The sequence below is a fragment of the Mandrillus leucophaeus genome, unplaced genomic scaffold, assembly GCF_000951045.1.
Source record: "Mandrillus leucophaeus isolate KB7577 unplaced genomic scaffold, Mleu.le_1.0 Scaffold12, whole genome shotgun sequence".
NCBI classification, from domain to species: Eukaryota; Metazoa; Chordata; class Mammalia; order Primates; family Cercopithecidae; genus Mandrillus; species Mandrillus leucophaeus.
Genome location: NW_012100320.1, coordinates 7,407,411 through 7,422,187, shown reverse-complemented (window position 1 = coordinate 7,422,187; position 14,777 = coordinate 7,407,411). Strand labels below are relative to the sequence as shown.

General features: G+C 49.4%; 1 protein-coding gene across 3 annotated transcripts in view; it reads right to left on the bottom strand.

Annotated features, from left to right (window-relative positions):
• Positions 1–348: 348 nt before the first annotated feature.
• CORO2B (coronin, actin binding protein, 2B) overlaps positions 349–14,777 on the bottom strand; it is a 119,019-nt gene continuing 104,590 nt past the window's right edge. For all 3 annotated transcript variants that reach the window (XM_011968785.1, XM_011968795.1, XM_011968777.1), the window contains exons 6-12: positions 14,598–14,714; positions 13,672–13,776; positions 13,003–13,099; positions 9,725–9,837; positions 9,302–9,392; positions 8,983–9,122; positions 349–2,311 (exon numbers count right to left, since the gene is read on the bottom strand). In XM_011968785.1, the coding sequence (XP_011824175.1) occupies positions 2,180–2,311; positions 8,983–9,122; positions 9,302–9,392; positions 9,725–9,837; positions 13,003–13,099; positions 13,672–13,776; positions 14,598–14,714 (795 nt within the window). In that variant the 3' untranslated portion in view covers positions 349–2,179. The remainder of the gene's footprint in view (positions 2,312–8,982; positions 9,123–9,301; positions 9,393–9,724; positions 9,838–13,002; positions 13,100–13,671; positions 13,777–14,597; positions 14,715–14,777) is intronic.

Sequence of the window (14,777 nt, the reverse complement as noted above, 5' to 3'; positions counted from 1 at the left end):
TTCTTAATCGGGAGGTGATTCTGACACTCCAGGGGACCTTGGGCAACATCTGGGGACATTTTTGGTTGTCTCAATTGGATGGGAGTTGCTATGGCATCTGATTGGTGAAGGCCAGGGATACTGTTAAATATCTTACAATGTATAGGGCAGCGCCCACAGCAAAGAATTATTCGCCCCAAATGTCAATATTGCTGAGACAAATGAAAGTGTGAAATTATATCTGTAGGTACAGACGTGGGTTGTCATTCCAGAAAGGCAAAGGAGCTGTGGGTGGGGAGCTGACCATCAAGGTACCATGGTGACCAAGAACAGGAACCACCGGGGTTAAATGACATGGCTATGCCCAGGTTTGATAAGTTGAAAACATTTTATTTCAATTCTATCCTTGGGAGGCAGCATAAATAATCACAGAAGACCACAAAGGTCATTGGGGAAGAAAAAAAAAGCTCCAGAAATGTAGGGAGGAGGAGATGAGTGCTGACACTGTCTAGCTGTGGGGTACGGGGTGAGGAGGCCCTACCGTAGCTGGCTGGGAGGATGGAGGTTCTTAGAGGAAAGGCCCAGCTCACCTGGAGGGGCTTGGGTAGCCCTGGCCTCTGTGGATGGGATTTTCCGTAGGGCGGCCACGGGAAAAGCAGGTATGGAGTAGAATGCATCTAGTAGATCCTAGCTAATGAAAGAAAAGAGTGGACACCCATTTCTCGATTTCCAGATCTCACCCCAAACTGTGACTCTTCTGAGAACAGTGTTTATAAACTCTTTGTGGGTAGTGGGAAATGAAAGGACGAAAAAAGAGGGAATAAAAGAACATGTGTACAAGATCAAATGAAATGTGACATCTCAGAGCTGCGTGACCTTGGGCCACTTCTCTCGGTTTCCTCATCTGCAGAAGGGAGTAGATGTGAGGCTCAATGAGATCCTATGTGTCAAAGGACTGCAGAAACTTTAAAGTGCTATACGGATGCGAGTGGCTGTGGTCATTCTACGTGCATAAGGCTGAAAGTGGCTGAGATAGTGGTGCTGAGACACACGCAGAGCATCCCTAGAAGCCATCAGACCCTGGTCTGCCTTCCCCAGGGCCAAGCTCCACCCTTCTCAGCCTCAGCTTCCAGGAGGATGAGGCCTCATCTCAGATGGAGTCCCCTGGGGAGGGTGGTGGTGACAACCGAGGGTGGGGACCTGAAGGATCTAGGGGCACAGCGTGAGGGGCCTCAACTGGGCAGTGTGGCACATCGGCACTACTGGTGCTGGGTAGACGGTAGCAGTGGCTTCCAGTTCTCATTCTCCGCAGAGACTTGGGCACTGGTGAAGCCCACAATGGGATTGGCATCTTGATGCAGTGGGAAAGGCCCTGGCCTTGGGGTCTGAACACCCAGGGTCCTGGTTGTGGGTCCATTGTTGACCTGCTGGGTGACTTCATAAGTCACTTCCCCATTGCAACCCTCAGTTCTGTCATTTGTCAAATGGGGACACTAATCCCTACCCTGCCTGGCTCACAAATTGAATGGGAAAAGGGTGTGCAAGAGCTTTGAAGAGAATCATGGGGAAGGCAAGGGGTCATTATGGCCTTGGAGAGCAATCCTCTGAATTCCCTGAAGACAAGAGGGTGGGAAGGGAAGAGACAGAAAGAAGCCGGGCCGCTCGCTGCCCTCGTCGGGTGAAGCAGGCTTCTGGGGCTGCTGGGGGAAGTGGGGGTGGGACGAAAGAGGGATCACTGCAGCCTGCAGTCCAGCACTTACGCTGCGGTACCTTCAGTGATGCTGAGAGCTCCAGGTGGGAGTGCTGAGATGTCCTGGCAGCCCCCTTCACAGGGGAGAAGTCCAAGTTCTAAGTCTAGCTGAGATCCCGCTTCCCCCTTTGCTTCTTGGTCCACTGAGATAGAGTCCCCGTCAACCCCAGAGAGTCTGTGGTCTTCACCCAACTGAGGGGAAGCCTGGGTCCTGGGGTGGCAGGGAAAGGGGCTGCCGGCGGGGGTCTCCAGGAGAAGCTGGGGACTTTTATTAGCATGAGGTCAGGAGGTCAGAGGTTGGCTTCCAGTTCTCAAGGTGGTAGGCAGGGGTCCTCAGGCTGGCCCCCTCTCCTGTCCTGGCTCTGTCTCTGGGGTCACTGGTAAGGGAGAAGTTAAGGGACGAGTAGAAACGACGGAGAGATCGGCTTAGAAAACAGCCCAGCTGCGGAGCTAACAGTTCTTGGGGCTGTTGCGCAAGTTTTTCAGTTCCAGCTGGAGCTGCCGAATGCGGATGTCCTTCTGGGACAGCTCTTCTTTCAACCGTCGAATCTCATCCTGCTGCCGGAAGAACATTCGAAGGAGCTGGGGTGGAGGAAGAAAGGGGGCCAAGGAGGGCCCAGGAGAGAGCAGGTGAGACAAGGATTTCCCAGGTGAGTCTTCCAGTTGCCTGCCGCCCGTGCCCTCACATTCCCCCAGGCCTCCCACTGCTTGATCCACTTATTCTCCCCAGCCACTCATCACCACTGCACCTCTCCCATCTCTAGCTCAGTCCACAGCTCTTACTTTCCCGTGTGAGGCAGGAAACAAATAAAACCTGCGTCATTAACTGATTCAGGATCACTGAAAAAGGAGTGACCAGTCGTTTTCCAAATATCCCAAGCTTGTCCCTTTCTGAGTCCTAACCTAATGCTTTTCTTTACCATTGTATTAATAGATGTATTGATTATTACATCTATAATAATATATAATAATAGATGTACAATAATACATAATCATAGATGTATAATAACACATAATAATAGATGTATAATGATACATAATAATAGATGTATAATAATACATAATAATAGATGTATTATTACATGTATTACATTATTATTGATAATTTACATATTTATTTACTTTTGAGACAAAGTCTCGCTTTGTCGTCCAGGCTATAGTGCGGTGGTGTGATTTTGGCTCACTGCAACCTCCATCTCCTGGGTTCAAACAATTCTCCTGCCTCAGCCTCCCGAGTAGCTGGGATTACAGGCATGCACCACCATGCCTGGCTAATTTTTGTATTTTTAGTACAGACAGGGTTTCACCATGTTGGCCAGGCTGGTCTCAAACTCCTGACCTCAGGTGATCCGCCCACCTCAGTCTCCCAAAGTGCTGGGATTACAGGTGTAAGCTACCACGCCTGGCTTGTGTTGATAATTTAGAACTTTCTAAAATGCTTTGTATCATTCTCTTCTTAAGGAGGCTCAGGATATAGAATGGAATCTAGCTTTTTTCCTACTGATGAGGAACTATGACAAGAATACCAAAGTTTGCACTGGTCAGGGATTCATGTACAGCTATCTTGGCAGATCTTCACCCCAACGACTCTCTAGCTTAACCCGCCTCCATTTCTCCTGTAAAACATATTGACAGATGTCCACAAAACGCTGAGCCCTGGAAAGCAGCAGGCTCCTTGCAGCTCCTGCACACCTGAGTTGAATGTTACCCACAGTCAATTGCGTTTGGCCTCAAACTTTCTGGTGTGAATTACATTGTCATTGTAATTGCATAATTTAATGAAATATGATATAAATTGATGAAATGAGCACAAAAGGAGAGTTGTTGTTTCTATAAAAACTTAATTAAATGCTTAGAAAATCTTGATAAAGGTGATGCTAAAAAAAATTGCAGCTGAATTAGGTGTGGAAGATGTAGCCCTAAAAGACTGGAGAATATTCTATATCTTGGCTGATGGTGGCTGCATGACTGCGTGTGTTTGTCAAAACTCTGAAACCAACCCACTACAGAGGATGAATTTTACCATAGGCAAATTATACCTTAATGTCTCAAAAAAAGATGAGGGAAAACACTGTAAAAACTAGGACTTTGCTTTCAGATGGACTTTAAATTATTTTTCTACCTAAAAGAAATGGAAACCGGAAATGGGAGTTAAGGTGTGATTTGTTTGATATACATCACAGATTCCAACCAGGGAGGGCCTCCTTGAAGAAAAGGTCTTCATCGAAATATGCTAAATGAATGTATATGTTTTATTTTTATTGTTTATTTACTTATTTGTTTGTTTGTTTGTTTTTGAGACAGAGTCTTGCTCTGTCACCCAGGCTAGAGTGCAGTGGCACGATCTCGGCTCACTGCAACCTCCGCCTCCAGGTTCAAGGGATTCTTCTGCTTCAGCCTCCGGAGTAGCTGGGATTACAGGTGTGTGCCACCACGCTCGGCTAATTTTTGTATTTTTAGTAGAGACGGGGTTTCACCATGTTGGCCAGGCTGGTCTTGAATTCCTGGCCTCAAGTCATCCACCCTCCTCAGCCTCCCAAGGTGCTGGGATTACAGGTGTAAGCCATCATCCCAGCCTACTTTTATTTTTTAGGGATAGAATCTTGCCATGTTGCCCAGGCTGGACTCAAACTCCTGGGCTCAAGCGATCCTCCCACCTGAGCCTCCTGAGTAGCTGGGATTAGAGGGGTGCCACTGCACCTGGCATGTTTTATGTTTAAAACAAAAATAAATGGTTTAAAGAATGTATTGACCAGGCATGGTGGCTCATGCCTGTAATCTCAGCATTTTAGAAGGCTGAGGTGGGTGGATCACGAGGTCAAGAGTTCAAGACCAGCCTGGCCAAGATGGTGAAACCCCGTCTCTACCCAAAAATATGAAAATTAGCTGGGTGTGGTGGCAGGCGCCTGTAACCCCAGCTACTCGGGAGGCTGAAGCAAAGAATTGCTTGAACCCGGGAGGTGGAGGTTAAAGTGAGCTGAGATCATGCACTGCACTCCAGCCTGGGCAACAAAGTGACTCCATCCCAAAACAAAACAAAACAACAACAACAAAAACGAATGTATCTATCGGCTGGGTGCCGTGGCTCACACCTGTAATCCCAGCACTTTGAGAGGCCAAGGGAGGTGGACCACCTGAGGTCAGGAGTTCGAGACCAGCCTGGTCAACATGGTGAAACCCTGTCTCTACTGAAAATACAAAAATTAGCCAGGCATGGTGGTGGGCGCCTGTAGTCTCAGCTACTTGGGAGGCTGAGGCAGAAGAATTGCTTGAACCCGGGAGGTGGAGGTTGCAGTGAGTCAAGATTGCACCATTATACCACAGCCTGGGTGACAGAGCAAGACTTTGTCTCAAAAAAAAAAAAAAAAGAAAAAAGAAAAAAAAAAAGAATGTATGTTTTTAAGATTCTCTCCTTTTTTTTTTTTTTTTTGAGACGGAGTTTCACTCTTGTTGCCCAGGCTGGAGTGCAATGGTGCAATATCCGCTCACCACAACCTCCGCCTCCTGGGTTCAAGTGATTCTCCTGCCTCAGCCTCCCAAGTAGCTGTGATTACAGGCGTGCGTCACCACGCCTGGCTAATTTTGTATTTTTAATAGAGACAGGGTTTCACTGTGTTGGTTAGGCTGGTCTCAAACTCTTAACCTCAGGCGATCTGCAAGCCTCAGCCTCCCAAAGTGCTGGGATTACAGGCGTGAGCCACTGCGCCCAGCCACAATTCCCTCCTTTAACTAACTTAAAAAAAATATTTTTTGTTAACTAACAAACCACTAGTCCCAGTTATATCTGTTCAGAGGTATGACATACTATTTGCCTTTGCACTAAATGACTCTACACACTCTTGTGTCTTCCAAGTTCTCAAAATTTCTTTGCGTTGTTTTTTGGTCCACTTTTGTCAAAAAAAACCACGTTAGTGAGGTGTAATTCACACACTATAAAATTCACTCATTTAAAGCATACGATTCAGCGATTTTTAGTAAAGTTACTGAGTTGTACAACTGTAGGTCTTTTCCCTTGCATCAAGCTGTGAGTTGTTTCCTCACACTTAGATCAATGTGTCCACCTCTGACAGCCGCACTTTCTAATTGGCTGCTTCCAAACTGCTGTGATGATTAAAACTATGGATACAGCCAGAGTCAGCAGGTTTTGAGAAAGCTTCTTCCCAACGAGGAAGATGCACAACTTTGGTGTAGATTGTGGCATCTGTTTTGTCTGCTCTGAGACCCTTTAAGGTTTTCCTCCAGGTTCTCAGTTCTGAGTCACATAGGCAAATCTACAGCGAAATATTGTTTAACTACTATTGAACCCTGCCTTCTCCAGACCCAGTGCCAGAACTGAGTTCAGGCCCTTGTTATTGCCCTCCTGGGCTATCACAGTGACCCCTGTGTCTCTATCTTCAAAAAGTAGGGTTCTTTTAAAAACAAGAAAATAGCTTGGCGCAGTGTCTCATGACTGTAATCCCAGCACTTTGGGAGGCGAAAGTGGAAGGATTGCTTGAGCCCAGGAGTTTAAGACCAGCCTGTGCAATATAGTAAGACCCTGTCTCTACAAAAATGTTTAAAATCAAATTAGTTGGGCATGGTGGTACACGCCTCTAGTCCCAGCTACTCGGAAGTCTAAGGTGGGATTATTGCTTGAGCCTAGGAGATTGAGGCTGTAGTGAGCTATGATCGTGCCACAGCACTCCAGTCTGGGAGATAGGGCAGGACCCTGTCTCTAAAACATAAATAAATAAATGCAAGAAAAAACTTAAAACATTTTTTAAGTGAAAAATGTTATATATATATTAATAGAAAGTATAGCACCATGAACCCCCAAGTACCCATCACTCAGCTTTAGTCTCCACCTCCTGGGTTCAAGTGATTCTCCTGCCCCAGCCTCCTGAGTAGCTGGGATTGCAGGCATGCACCACCATGCCTGGCTCATTTTTGTATTTTTAGTACAGACAGGGTTTCACCATGTTGACCAGGCTGGTCTCGAACTCCTGACCTCAGGCGATCCACCCACCTTGGCCTCCTAAAGTGCTGGGATTACAAGCATGAGCTACCGCACCCAGCCTGTGGGACCATTCTTACTTCATCTCTACTACCACCTACCTCCCCTGCACCACTTTCCTCAGGGGTTATTTTAAAGCAAATCCCATTTATCACATCATTTCATCCAGCCCTGAATATCCCTCTACATTGGCATACAAGCATATTTTATGGCAATTATCAAGTTACCTGCCAATCTCCCCCTTAAGACTGTGAGGTCCCAGAGGTCAAGAAGGGTCTTATTTTTATTAATAATAGTGATAATGGGCCAGGCGTGGTGGCTCACATCTGTAATCCCAGCACTTTGGGAGGCCAAGGTCAGGAGTTCAAGACCAACCTCTCAAACATGGTGAAACCCTATCTCTACCAAAAATATAAAAATTAGCTGGGCATGGTGGTGCACGCTTGTAATCCCAGCTACTTGGGAGGTTGGGGAAGGAGAATCATTTGAACCTGGGAGGTGGAGGTTGCAGTGAGCTGAGATTGTGCCACTGAGCTCCAGCCTGGGCTACAAAGTGAGACTCCTTCTCAAAAAAAAAAAAAAAAAAAAAGTGATAACATAAGTTGGTGGTATAGGTGGTGTCTAATTTAAGATAGCTCCCATGTTATTCCCTCTCCTCAAGCATGGGCTAGCCCTAATAGATTGCTTCAAATGAACAGAATAGGGCAGAAGTGGTGGGATACCATTTCCAAGATTAGGTGACAGAAAGACTGGCTTCCATCTTGGGTGCCCTCTCTTGCTCTTCTGCTCACACACCCTGTTGTGAGCTGCCTTATGGAGGAGTCCACATGGCAGGGACCTGAGGGAAGTTCTGGCCAACAGCCCAAGGAGGAACTGAGGCCCTCAGTCCAATAGCCCCTGAGGACATGAGTCCCAGCAGCAACCACATGAATGAACTTGGAAGTAGATCCTTCCACAGTTGAGCCTTCAGATGTGATTCCAGCCCCAGTGGACAGTGTAACTGTACCCTCATGAGAGACCTTCAGCCATGGGCATGCAAAGAAACTGTGGGCTAATAACGTGTTTGTGGGTTTAGGCCATTAAGTTCTAGGGTAATTTGTTACACAGCAATAGATAGCTGATACAGTTGACCTTTTCCTTTGAGCACTTAACATGAGCCAGGAAGAGTGCTAGACACTTATGAATTATCTCTTTAATGCTCATAGCATTCCATATCCCTATTTTACCACAAGGAAATGGACTTACAAAGATCAGTAAACTTGCTCAGTCACAGCCAGGAAATGGCAAAGCCAGGATTCAAATGCAGGTGGGGTCATGCAGCCATCTCCATTTCAGTTGTATCATGCCTTATGTCTGGCACACAGTAGGCATCCTGTGAACCCCAGCTGAGCTAAACCATGTTGGCATCAGGGAATGGGGGTGTGGGCTGGAAGGAGATACCACTGGGGGACATGGACAAGGCCCAGTCGAGCTGCCCCGAAAGAGCTTGCTCCCGTCTCAAGTGGTACAAAGAGCACCTTCATGGCCGGGTGCTGTGGCTCACGCCTGTAATCCCAGCACTTTGGGAGGCCGAGGCGAGTGGATCACGAGGTCAGGAGATTGAGACCATCCTGGCTAACACGGTGAAACCCCGTCTCTACTAAAAAAAGACAAAAAAACTAGCAGTGTGGTGGTGGGCACCTGTAGTCCCAGCTACTCGGGAGGCTGAGGCAGGAGAATGGCATGAACCGAGGAGGCGGAGCTTGCAGTGAGCCAAGATCGCGCCACTGCACTCCAGCCTGGGCAACAGAGCGAGACTCCATCTCAAAAAAAAAAAAAAAAAAAAAGAGCACCTTCATAAACACCCAGTCTCTTCCACAAAGACTGGAAGTGTCAGACCCCAGCACTGCTGCAACGCCAGTGAGGGAGGCAGGGCTGTGATACACGAGGCCAGGCTTGCCCTGTTAGTCAGGAATTTATAACTTCTGGAACACCAAATGACAGCAACGTTCTGGAATGAATTCATGAGGAGATGCATAACTCTGTAGGTTAGTGAATTTGAGGTGTGGGGGTGGTGTGGGGAACTGATATCTCCAGACATCCCAGCTTCTATTTATCGGGGTCAGAGGCATCAGAAACCAATATCAGGCTACTTATGGTATTTGTCACAGAAAGAAAAATGTCTCAGAATGGAACTGGCTTAAAGGCCTGAAGCCCGTAATTGAAATGTAAAGTTCTTGTTCTTCTAGGGCCTGTGGAGGTAATAACTTACATTCCTTACCTCATTCTCTGTCCTGGGTGGGACATTTTCTAATAAATCTATTCCGTTGACCACAACACTCTTCTTTTCTTTGATGGGAGCCTTAAATACCATTTTTGAGGACTTCTTATAGCCTTCTTTCAAAGACATCAGCACGGGATCTAAAGAAGGCAAGGGAAATGCTCTCACTGATGATCCCATGGGCTGTCAGGTGATGGTCCAGCAGGCTGGGTGGGAGGGAAGTTCAAGCACGGGGATAGGCAAGGGGAACTGGGGCAAGCTGCGCTGAAGGCAAAGGCTGCAGCCCTCCTGTGCTCTGTGGAGTCCCCTGCTGTGGTACCTCGGTTGATGCCTCCCAGCCATTCATCCGGGGTCAGTGCTGGCTCCGTGCCTGGTGTCATTGGGTAAATATCTTCCTGGTAGGAATCTGACTGCAGTGGGAGGAGCAGAAGAGAGGACAGATGGGGGGCTGCTAGAAAAGCCCCTACTCTTCAGTCAGACTCTTCTCACTGATCTCCAATCACGCTACCTGCTCTCCTGCCTCTATGCCTTTGCACTGCGTTTTCCTCCTGGAACTACCCACCTGCACTCATGAGCAAACCCAACTGTCCCGTCTGAGGATGCCCCTCACCCCAAATTGGGTTTGAAGACCCCAGTCCACAGCACATCTCTCACCTGGGTTTCTCCAGGGTCATGGTCAGTGGTGAGCAGGCTAGGATGCGATGCAGGCCACCCTCCCGGAGCCCAGCCCAGCCCCACTTACCCTCCGGGGCACGATCATGGAGATGGGCTCGATGAGGCCCTTGAGAGTCACCAGCTTGTAGAAGCGGAACACCTCGCAGGCTGACACATCCAGCCCGTGCTTGGGCATGACCCCTGTAACAGGCACACATGTGGCTCCATGGGGTACCAGAAACTGCCTCTCAGTGACATCACCCCATGATGTTCTGGGCGGGGGAAAGGCTGAGGAATGTACTTAGGTTTGGAGGCAACGGCCCATGCAGAGGGCAGAGGGTGGACCCGGGCTTCTTCAATCAGTCTCTGTCTCTGGATGGTCACCTCTCAAGCTCTTGGGGCCAGACCTGCCTCGCCACAGTGCACGCTTTATAATTGGACCCCTCAGAATTGGAAGAGGTCTGGATGCAGCCTGAGATTGCTGTTCTATTCTATGCCTCCTAGAACCAACAATGTGTGCACATGTTGCCTGTGTGGGTTCACGTGCCACGTGTCCCTAACAGCTGCCTCTGCTGAACATCTATCATGGGAACGAGGGGCAGTGCGGTGCGAGGAGCACAGTTCTATCTAGGGGGGGACCAACGGGGTTTGAATCCTGACTCTGCCCCCTTTCCATCTGGGAGTCCTTTGGCAAGTCACAACTCTCTGAGCTTCTAGTTCCTTGGCTGGTTCGAGGAGGACAACAGTGGCCCCATATGAGGTGATCAGGAGAATATGTGCCAAGATACTCATTAACTGCCTGGCACCGTGACGAGCACAGACAACATTAGTTTCTTTCCCTGTATTGTGAATATGAGTTAAGGCTCTGCCTCTCCTCCACTGGGCTGGAAGCCTGCTCTTCCAGATAAAGAAATTCCAGGAGCTGGAGGGAAGGGGTGCAATGGTTTCCCAAATGGGATTAAGAGTCAGCAGATTCGGTCTGAGTTCTGCCTCTGCTACTCAGCAGGTAAGACCTGCCTCTGGTGAGCTGCTTAATTTGTCTGTGTCTATAATAAGTGCCTAGGTCACAGCAAATGCTCAGTAGTGGTCACAGGTGAGGAGGATGAGGATGAGGATGAGGTGAGTCATTCTGAGTCCTTCCTCCTTCTTTCCTCTCCAGCCCTCCATATCTGATACCTTAGCAAGTCCTGCTGACATTACTTTCTGGATTCATCCTGTTCTCCCTGTCTTCCTCCTGTCCACCTATTATCCTCTCTTGCCTAAAAGTCTACAACTTCTTCCTAACTGGTTGCCCTGCCTTCCTCCTGCCCCTCCCAAATCCATTCTCTCTACTGAAGTCAGAGAATTTTTTTTTTTTTTTTTTTTGACAGAGTCTGGCTCTGTTGCCCAGGTTGGAGTGCAGTGGTGTGATCTCAGTTCACTGCAACCTCTGCCTCCCAGGTTCAAGCAATTCTCCTGCCTCAGCCTCCCAAGTAGCTGGGATTACAGGGGTGTATCACCACACCCAGGTAATTTTTGTATTTTTAGTGACAGGGTTTAGAGACAGGGTTTCACCATGTTGGCCAGGCTGGTCTCGAACTCCTGACCTCAGGTGATCCACCTGCCTCGGCCTCCCAAACTGCCAGGATTATAGGTGTAAGTCACCACACCTGGCTGCCAGAGCAATCGTAACTAACATTTCAGATCACATCATGTTGTCTCATCTCCCACTCAAGAAAAAGAACCGTCCCCACAATGATTTCCTAATCAAATGCAAACTGCTTTCCCAGGCTAATGCATCCCATGGATTCAGCCCCTGCCCACCTCTCCAACGGTCTCCTAACACCCTACCCCCATCTCCTGCTACATCACAGAGTCTACACCATGTTCAGCCACACTGACCTCCTTTCTATTCCTAGAACATGTCAGGCTCATTCTGGCCACAGAGCCTTTGCACTAACCATTCCCCCTGCTGGGACTGCTCTTTCTCCTTCCCATCTTTCAGAGCTCAACCTAAAATATCATCACAGAGAGGCCTTCCCTGATCACCTATGTAAAGTAGCCCCCAGTCACTCTCTGTTCTAGCACACCCTTTGACTCTCTGCCTAGAACTCATCCCTACACAACATTTTTCTTATTTGTTTACTGCCTGTCTCCTGCTCAGTGGAATGTGATCCCCATGAGAGTAAGGCCATGTTCTATTTGCCACTGGACTTTGTGCAAGGTCTGGTATACAGTTGGAACTCAATAACTGTTTGTTGAACAGCTATGTGAAGGAGCAGAAGGAGTCAAGTGCTCTGTCAGGTGCCTTGCACATATGGTCTCTAAGCCTTACATTAGCCATTCAAGGATGGTTTGATTATCTCCATTTTACAGTTGAGGAAACTGAGACTTAGAGGGATTAAGTGCACAGCTGAGCCAGAATGTAAACCCAGGTCTGACTCCAAAGTTCAGGCTGATTTTTATACTATTTGATGCAGGAGTGACAGTGAAGGAGGTGGGGATGACAGAGTTGGGGAAGGGTAAAGTTGATGGAATGGTGATTGGGACTTTGGACATCTCTTGGCTTCCATTTTGCTGTTGGTCACTGGAGTGGGCTGTCAGGTCCTTTCAGCCCTGATGGAAGCTGGCCCTCAGGCCCTGTCCATAATACCAGACCCACAGGAAAGCAAACTAGACTCAAGCTCCAAGGAGGATCACCGCAGAGGTGGGAACGGGAGGTCCTTGAAAATAGGTGTTTCACTGGGTGATTTGGACCCCAAATGTAGAATTGCTGAATCATATGCATTACCAGGTTAGTTGAAAGGAGGGAAAATTGGTTGTAAGACTTTTAGTGGTGGGAGAATGTGGGTTCTCACTCACTACACCCTGTCAAGCCCGGAGCCCTCTCTGTGTTTCTGCCTGAGAGCCTAGGGAGCTTGGGGCTGCAGTCATGGGAACATCTGGAACTTCTTCCTGCCCTATCAGGCAGACAGAGCTGCTGCTGGGGTCTGGGAGTCCCAGCTTCCTAGAGGCTCAGGAAGGGACTTGTGCCTAGACCCCGCTCTGACTTTTAGTTACTGGACCACTTCCCACCATGGACCACTTCCCACCATCGTCATAGCCACTGTGGGCTTCAGGCTCCCCATCTGCGATCAGGAGTGCAGACGCAGAGCACATGCTGGCAAGCTGCTACTGATGGTGGATGTGAGCGCGGTGGGGTGACAGCGCTGGTCCAGTGGGCAGTGACAGCTGCAGCAGGGCCAGCTCATGCAGGTTCTGTTCCAACTTGCACATGTGCTGTGGCCTTCTGAGTCTGATTTTCCATTTAAGGGAGGGGGTGACCCATGGGCCAGATGTCCTCCCGTGCATGAGCACACCAGCTGTGGCAGCCTGGGGGCCCCTTACCTAGGCCTTTCTGCGGGGCTGGGGAGCGGAACTCCATGAGGTAACTCAGGTAGGGCTTCTCAGTGCTGATCTCGTAGTACCGGATGTTTCCATCACCCTGGGGTCAGGAGAGATGGAGGTGAGGAAGGTGGCAGGTAGGGAGGGCAGAGCAGGGCCTGGTCCCAGGAGCCACATGAAGACAGCGCTCCCCTGTGCTTCATGGGTGGTTATAAAAACCAAGGAAACCTGGCTTCTAGGCTCCTAGTGGGTGCACCACAGTGGACTCACTGCGGGTGGAGAGGTGAAGGTGGGTGGGCTGATGTGAGTGTGTGTGTGTAGACAGCCTTTCTGACAAACAAGGTTATATTCACCAAAGGATCTCCTGGTGGGTATCTCAAATTCCATCATTCATCACTGACTACACTGCAGGTTCTGATCTTTACTCCAATGTAAAACCCACTCCAGCCCACCTTTGAAGGAATTCTTGGTAGCAGACACTTGAGTAAGAATGGGTGCCAGACTTGAGGGCAGGTGTGAATGGGAGAGGTGAGGCCAAGGAACTTGGGTTGGGTCAGGGAACACCAGAGAGGTTAGGCTGGCTATTCTCAAGGGGGTGGGGCAGTTGCGGGGGTGCAATGAAGGCAGGGCTTTCCCACAGGCTGCCCCGGGCCCTCCCCCGCCTCCTACTACCTTTCCAGCCAGGTAGAGCATGTGGGTGTCAGCATCATAGAAGGGGAACAGGAGACCAGAGAGCCCATCGATTTCCTCTTCGATCAGGGGCATGGACAGGTCCTCCTGAGGGAGAGAAGCTGGTCTCAGCCTCTCTACAGGCAGGATGGCATGCCCCTCCCCAGATCCCAGCAAGGCCGCTTAGGACGGCAACTACTTTATGTTAAGACCTCCCCTAGACGTTAAAAAGCTGTCCTATGGGGGCCGGGCGCGGTGGCTCAAGCCTGTAATCCCAGCACTTTGGGAGGCCGAGGCGGGCGGATCACGAGGTCAGGAGATCGAGACCATCCTGGCTAACACGGTGAAACCCTGTCTCTACTAAAAAAAAAAATACAAAAAACTAGCCGGGTGAGGTGGCAGGCGCCTGTAGTCCCAGCTACTCGGGGGGCTAAGGCAGGAGAATAGCGTAAACCCGGGAGGCGGAGCTTGCAGTGAGCTGAGATCCGGCCACTGCGCTCCAGCCTGGGCGATAGAGTGAGACTCCGTCTCAAAAAAAAAAAAAAAAAAGCCCGTCCTATGGGTGGTGGCAAGACTGACAAAAAGCAGGGGGCAGCGGAAAGGGTCGTACAAACAGCAGGCAAGGGACTTGTTCTCTTTGTGCCCAAACGTGCTACTTGCTATGTGTCCCCAGGTAAGTCTCTTGATCTCTCTGGAGCTCAGCCCCCATTCTGGAAAAAGAGGGGGAACATCTTGCAGGCGTGGCCGACATTGTCCCTTGAGGCCTCTGTACCCAAGCTCGGCCTCTGGGGGTCTCTGTCTGATTTCTCCGCTGGGAATGCTATGAGAAGCTGGTGTGCGGGCCTAGGCTCCTGACTTTCTGAGGAAGTGACCTCTGAGGCAATGACGCTTCCTTTAGCCCAAACCCAGTAGGCCTCCCAGTGGCTGACCTGGTCCCAGAGGGCAATCTGTCTTGTGTTCCACCTGGAGACCCCTGTCGTGAGGAGCCGCTTCATGTTCCCCAGGAATACCACCCGGTTGACTCTGTGGTTTTTGCAGTTGGCCTCCTAGTAGGAACAGAGGGAAGTGGTGAGCCAGGGTCCTCAACATGTGGGTTCTGCAGTGGGATG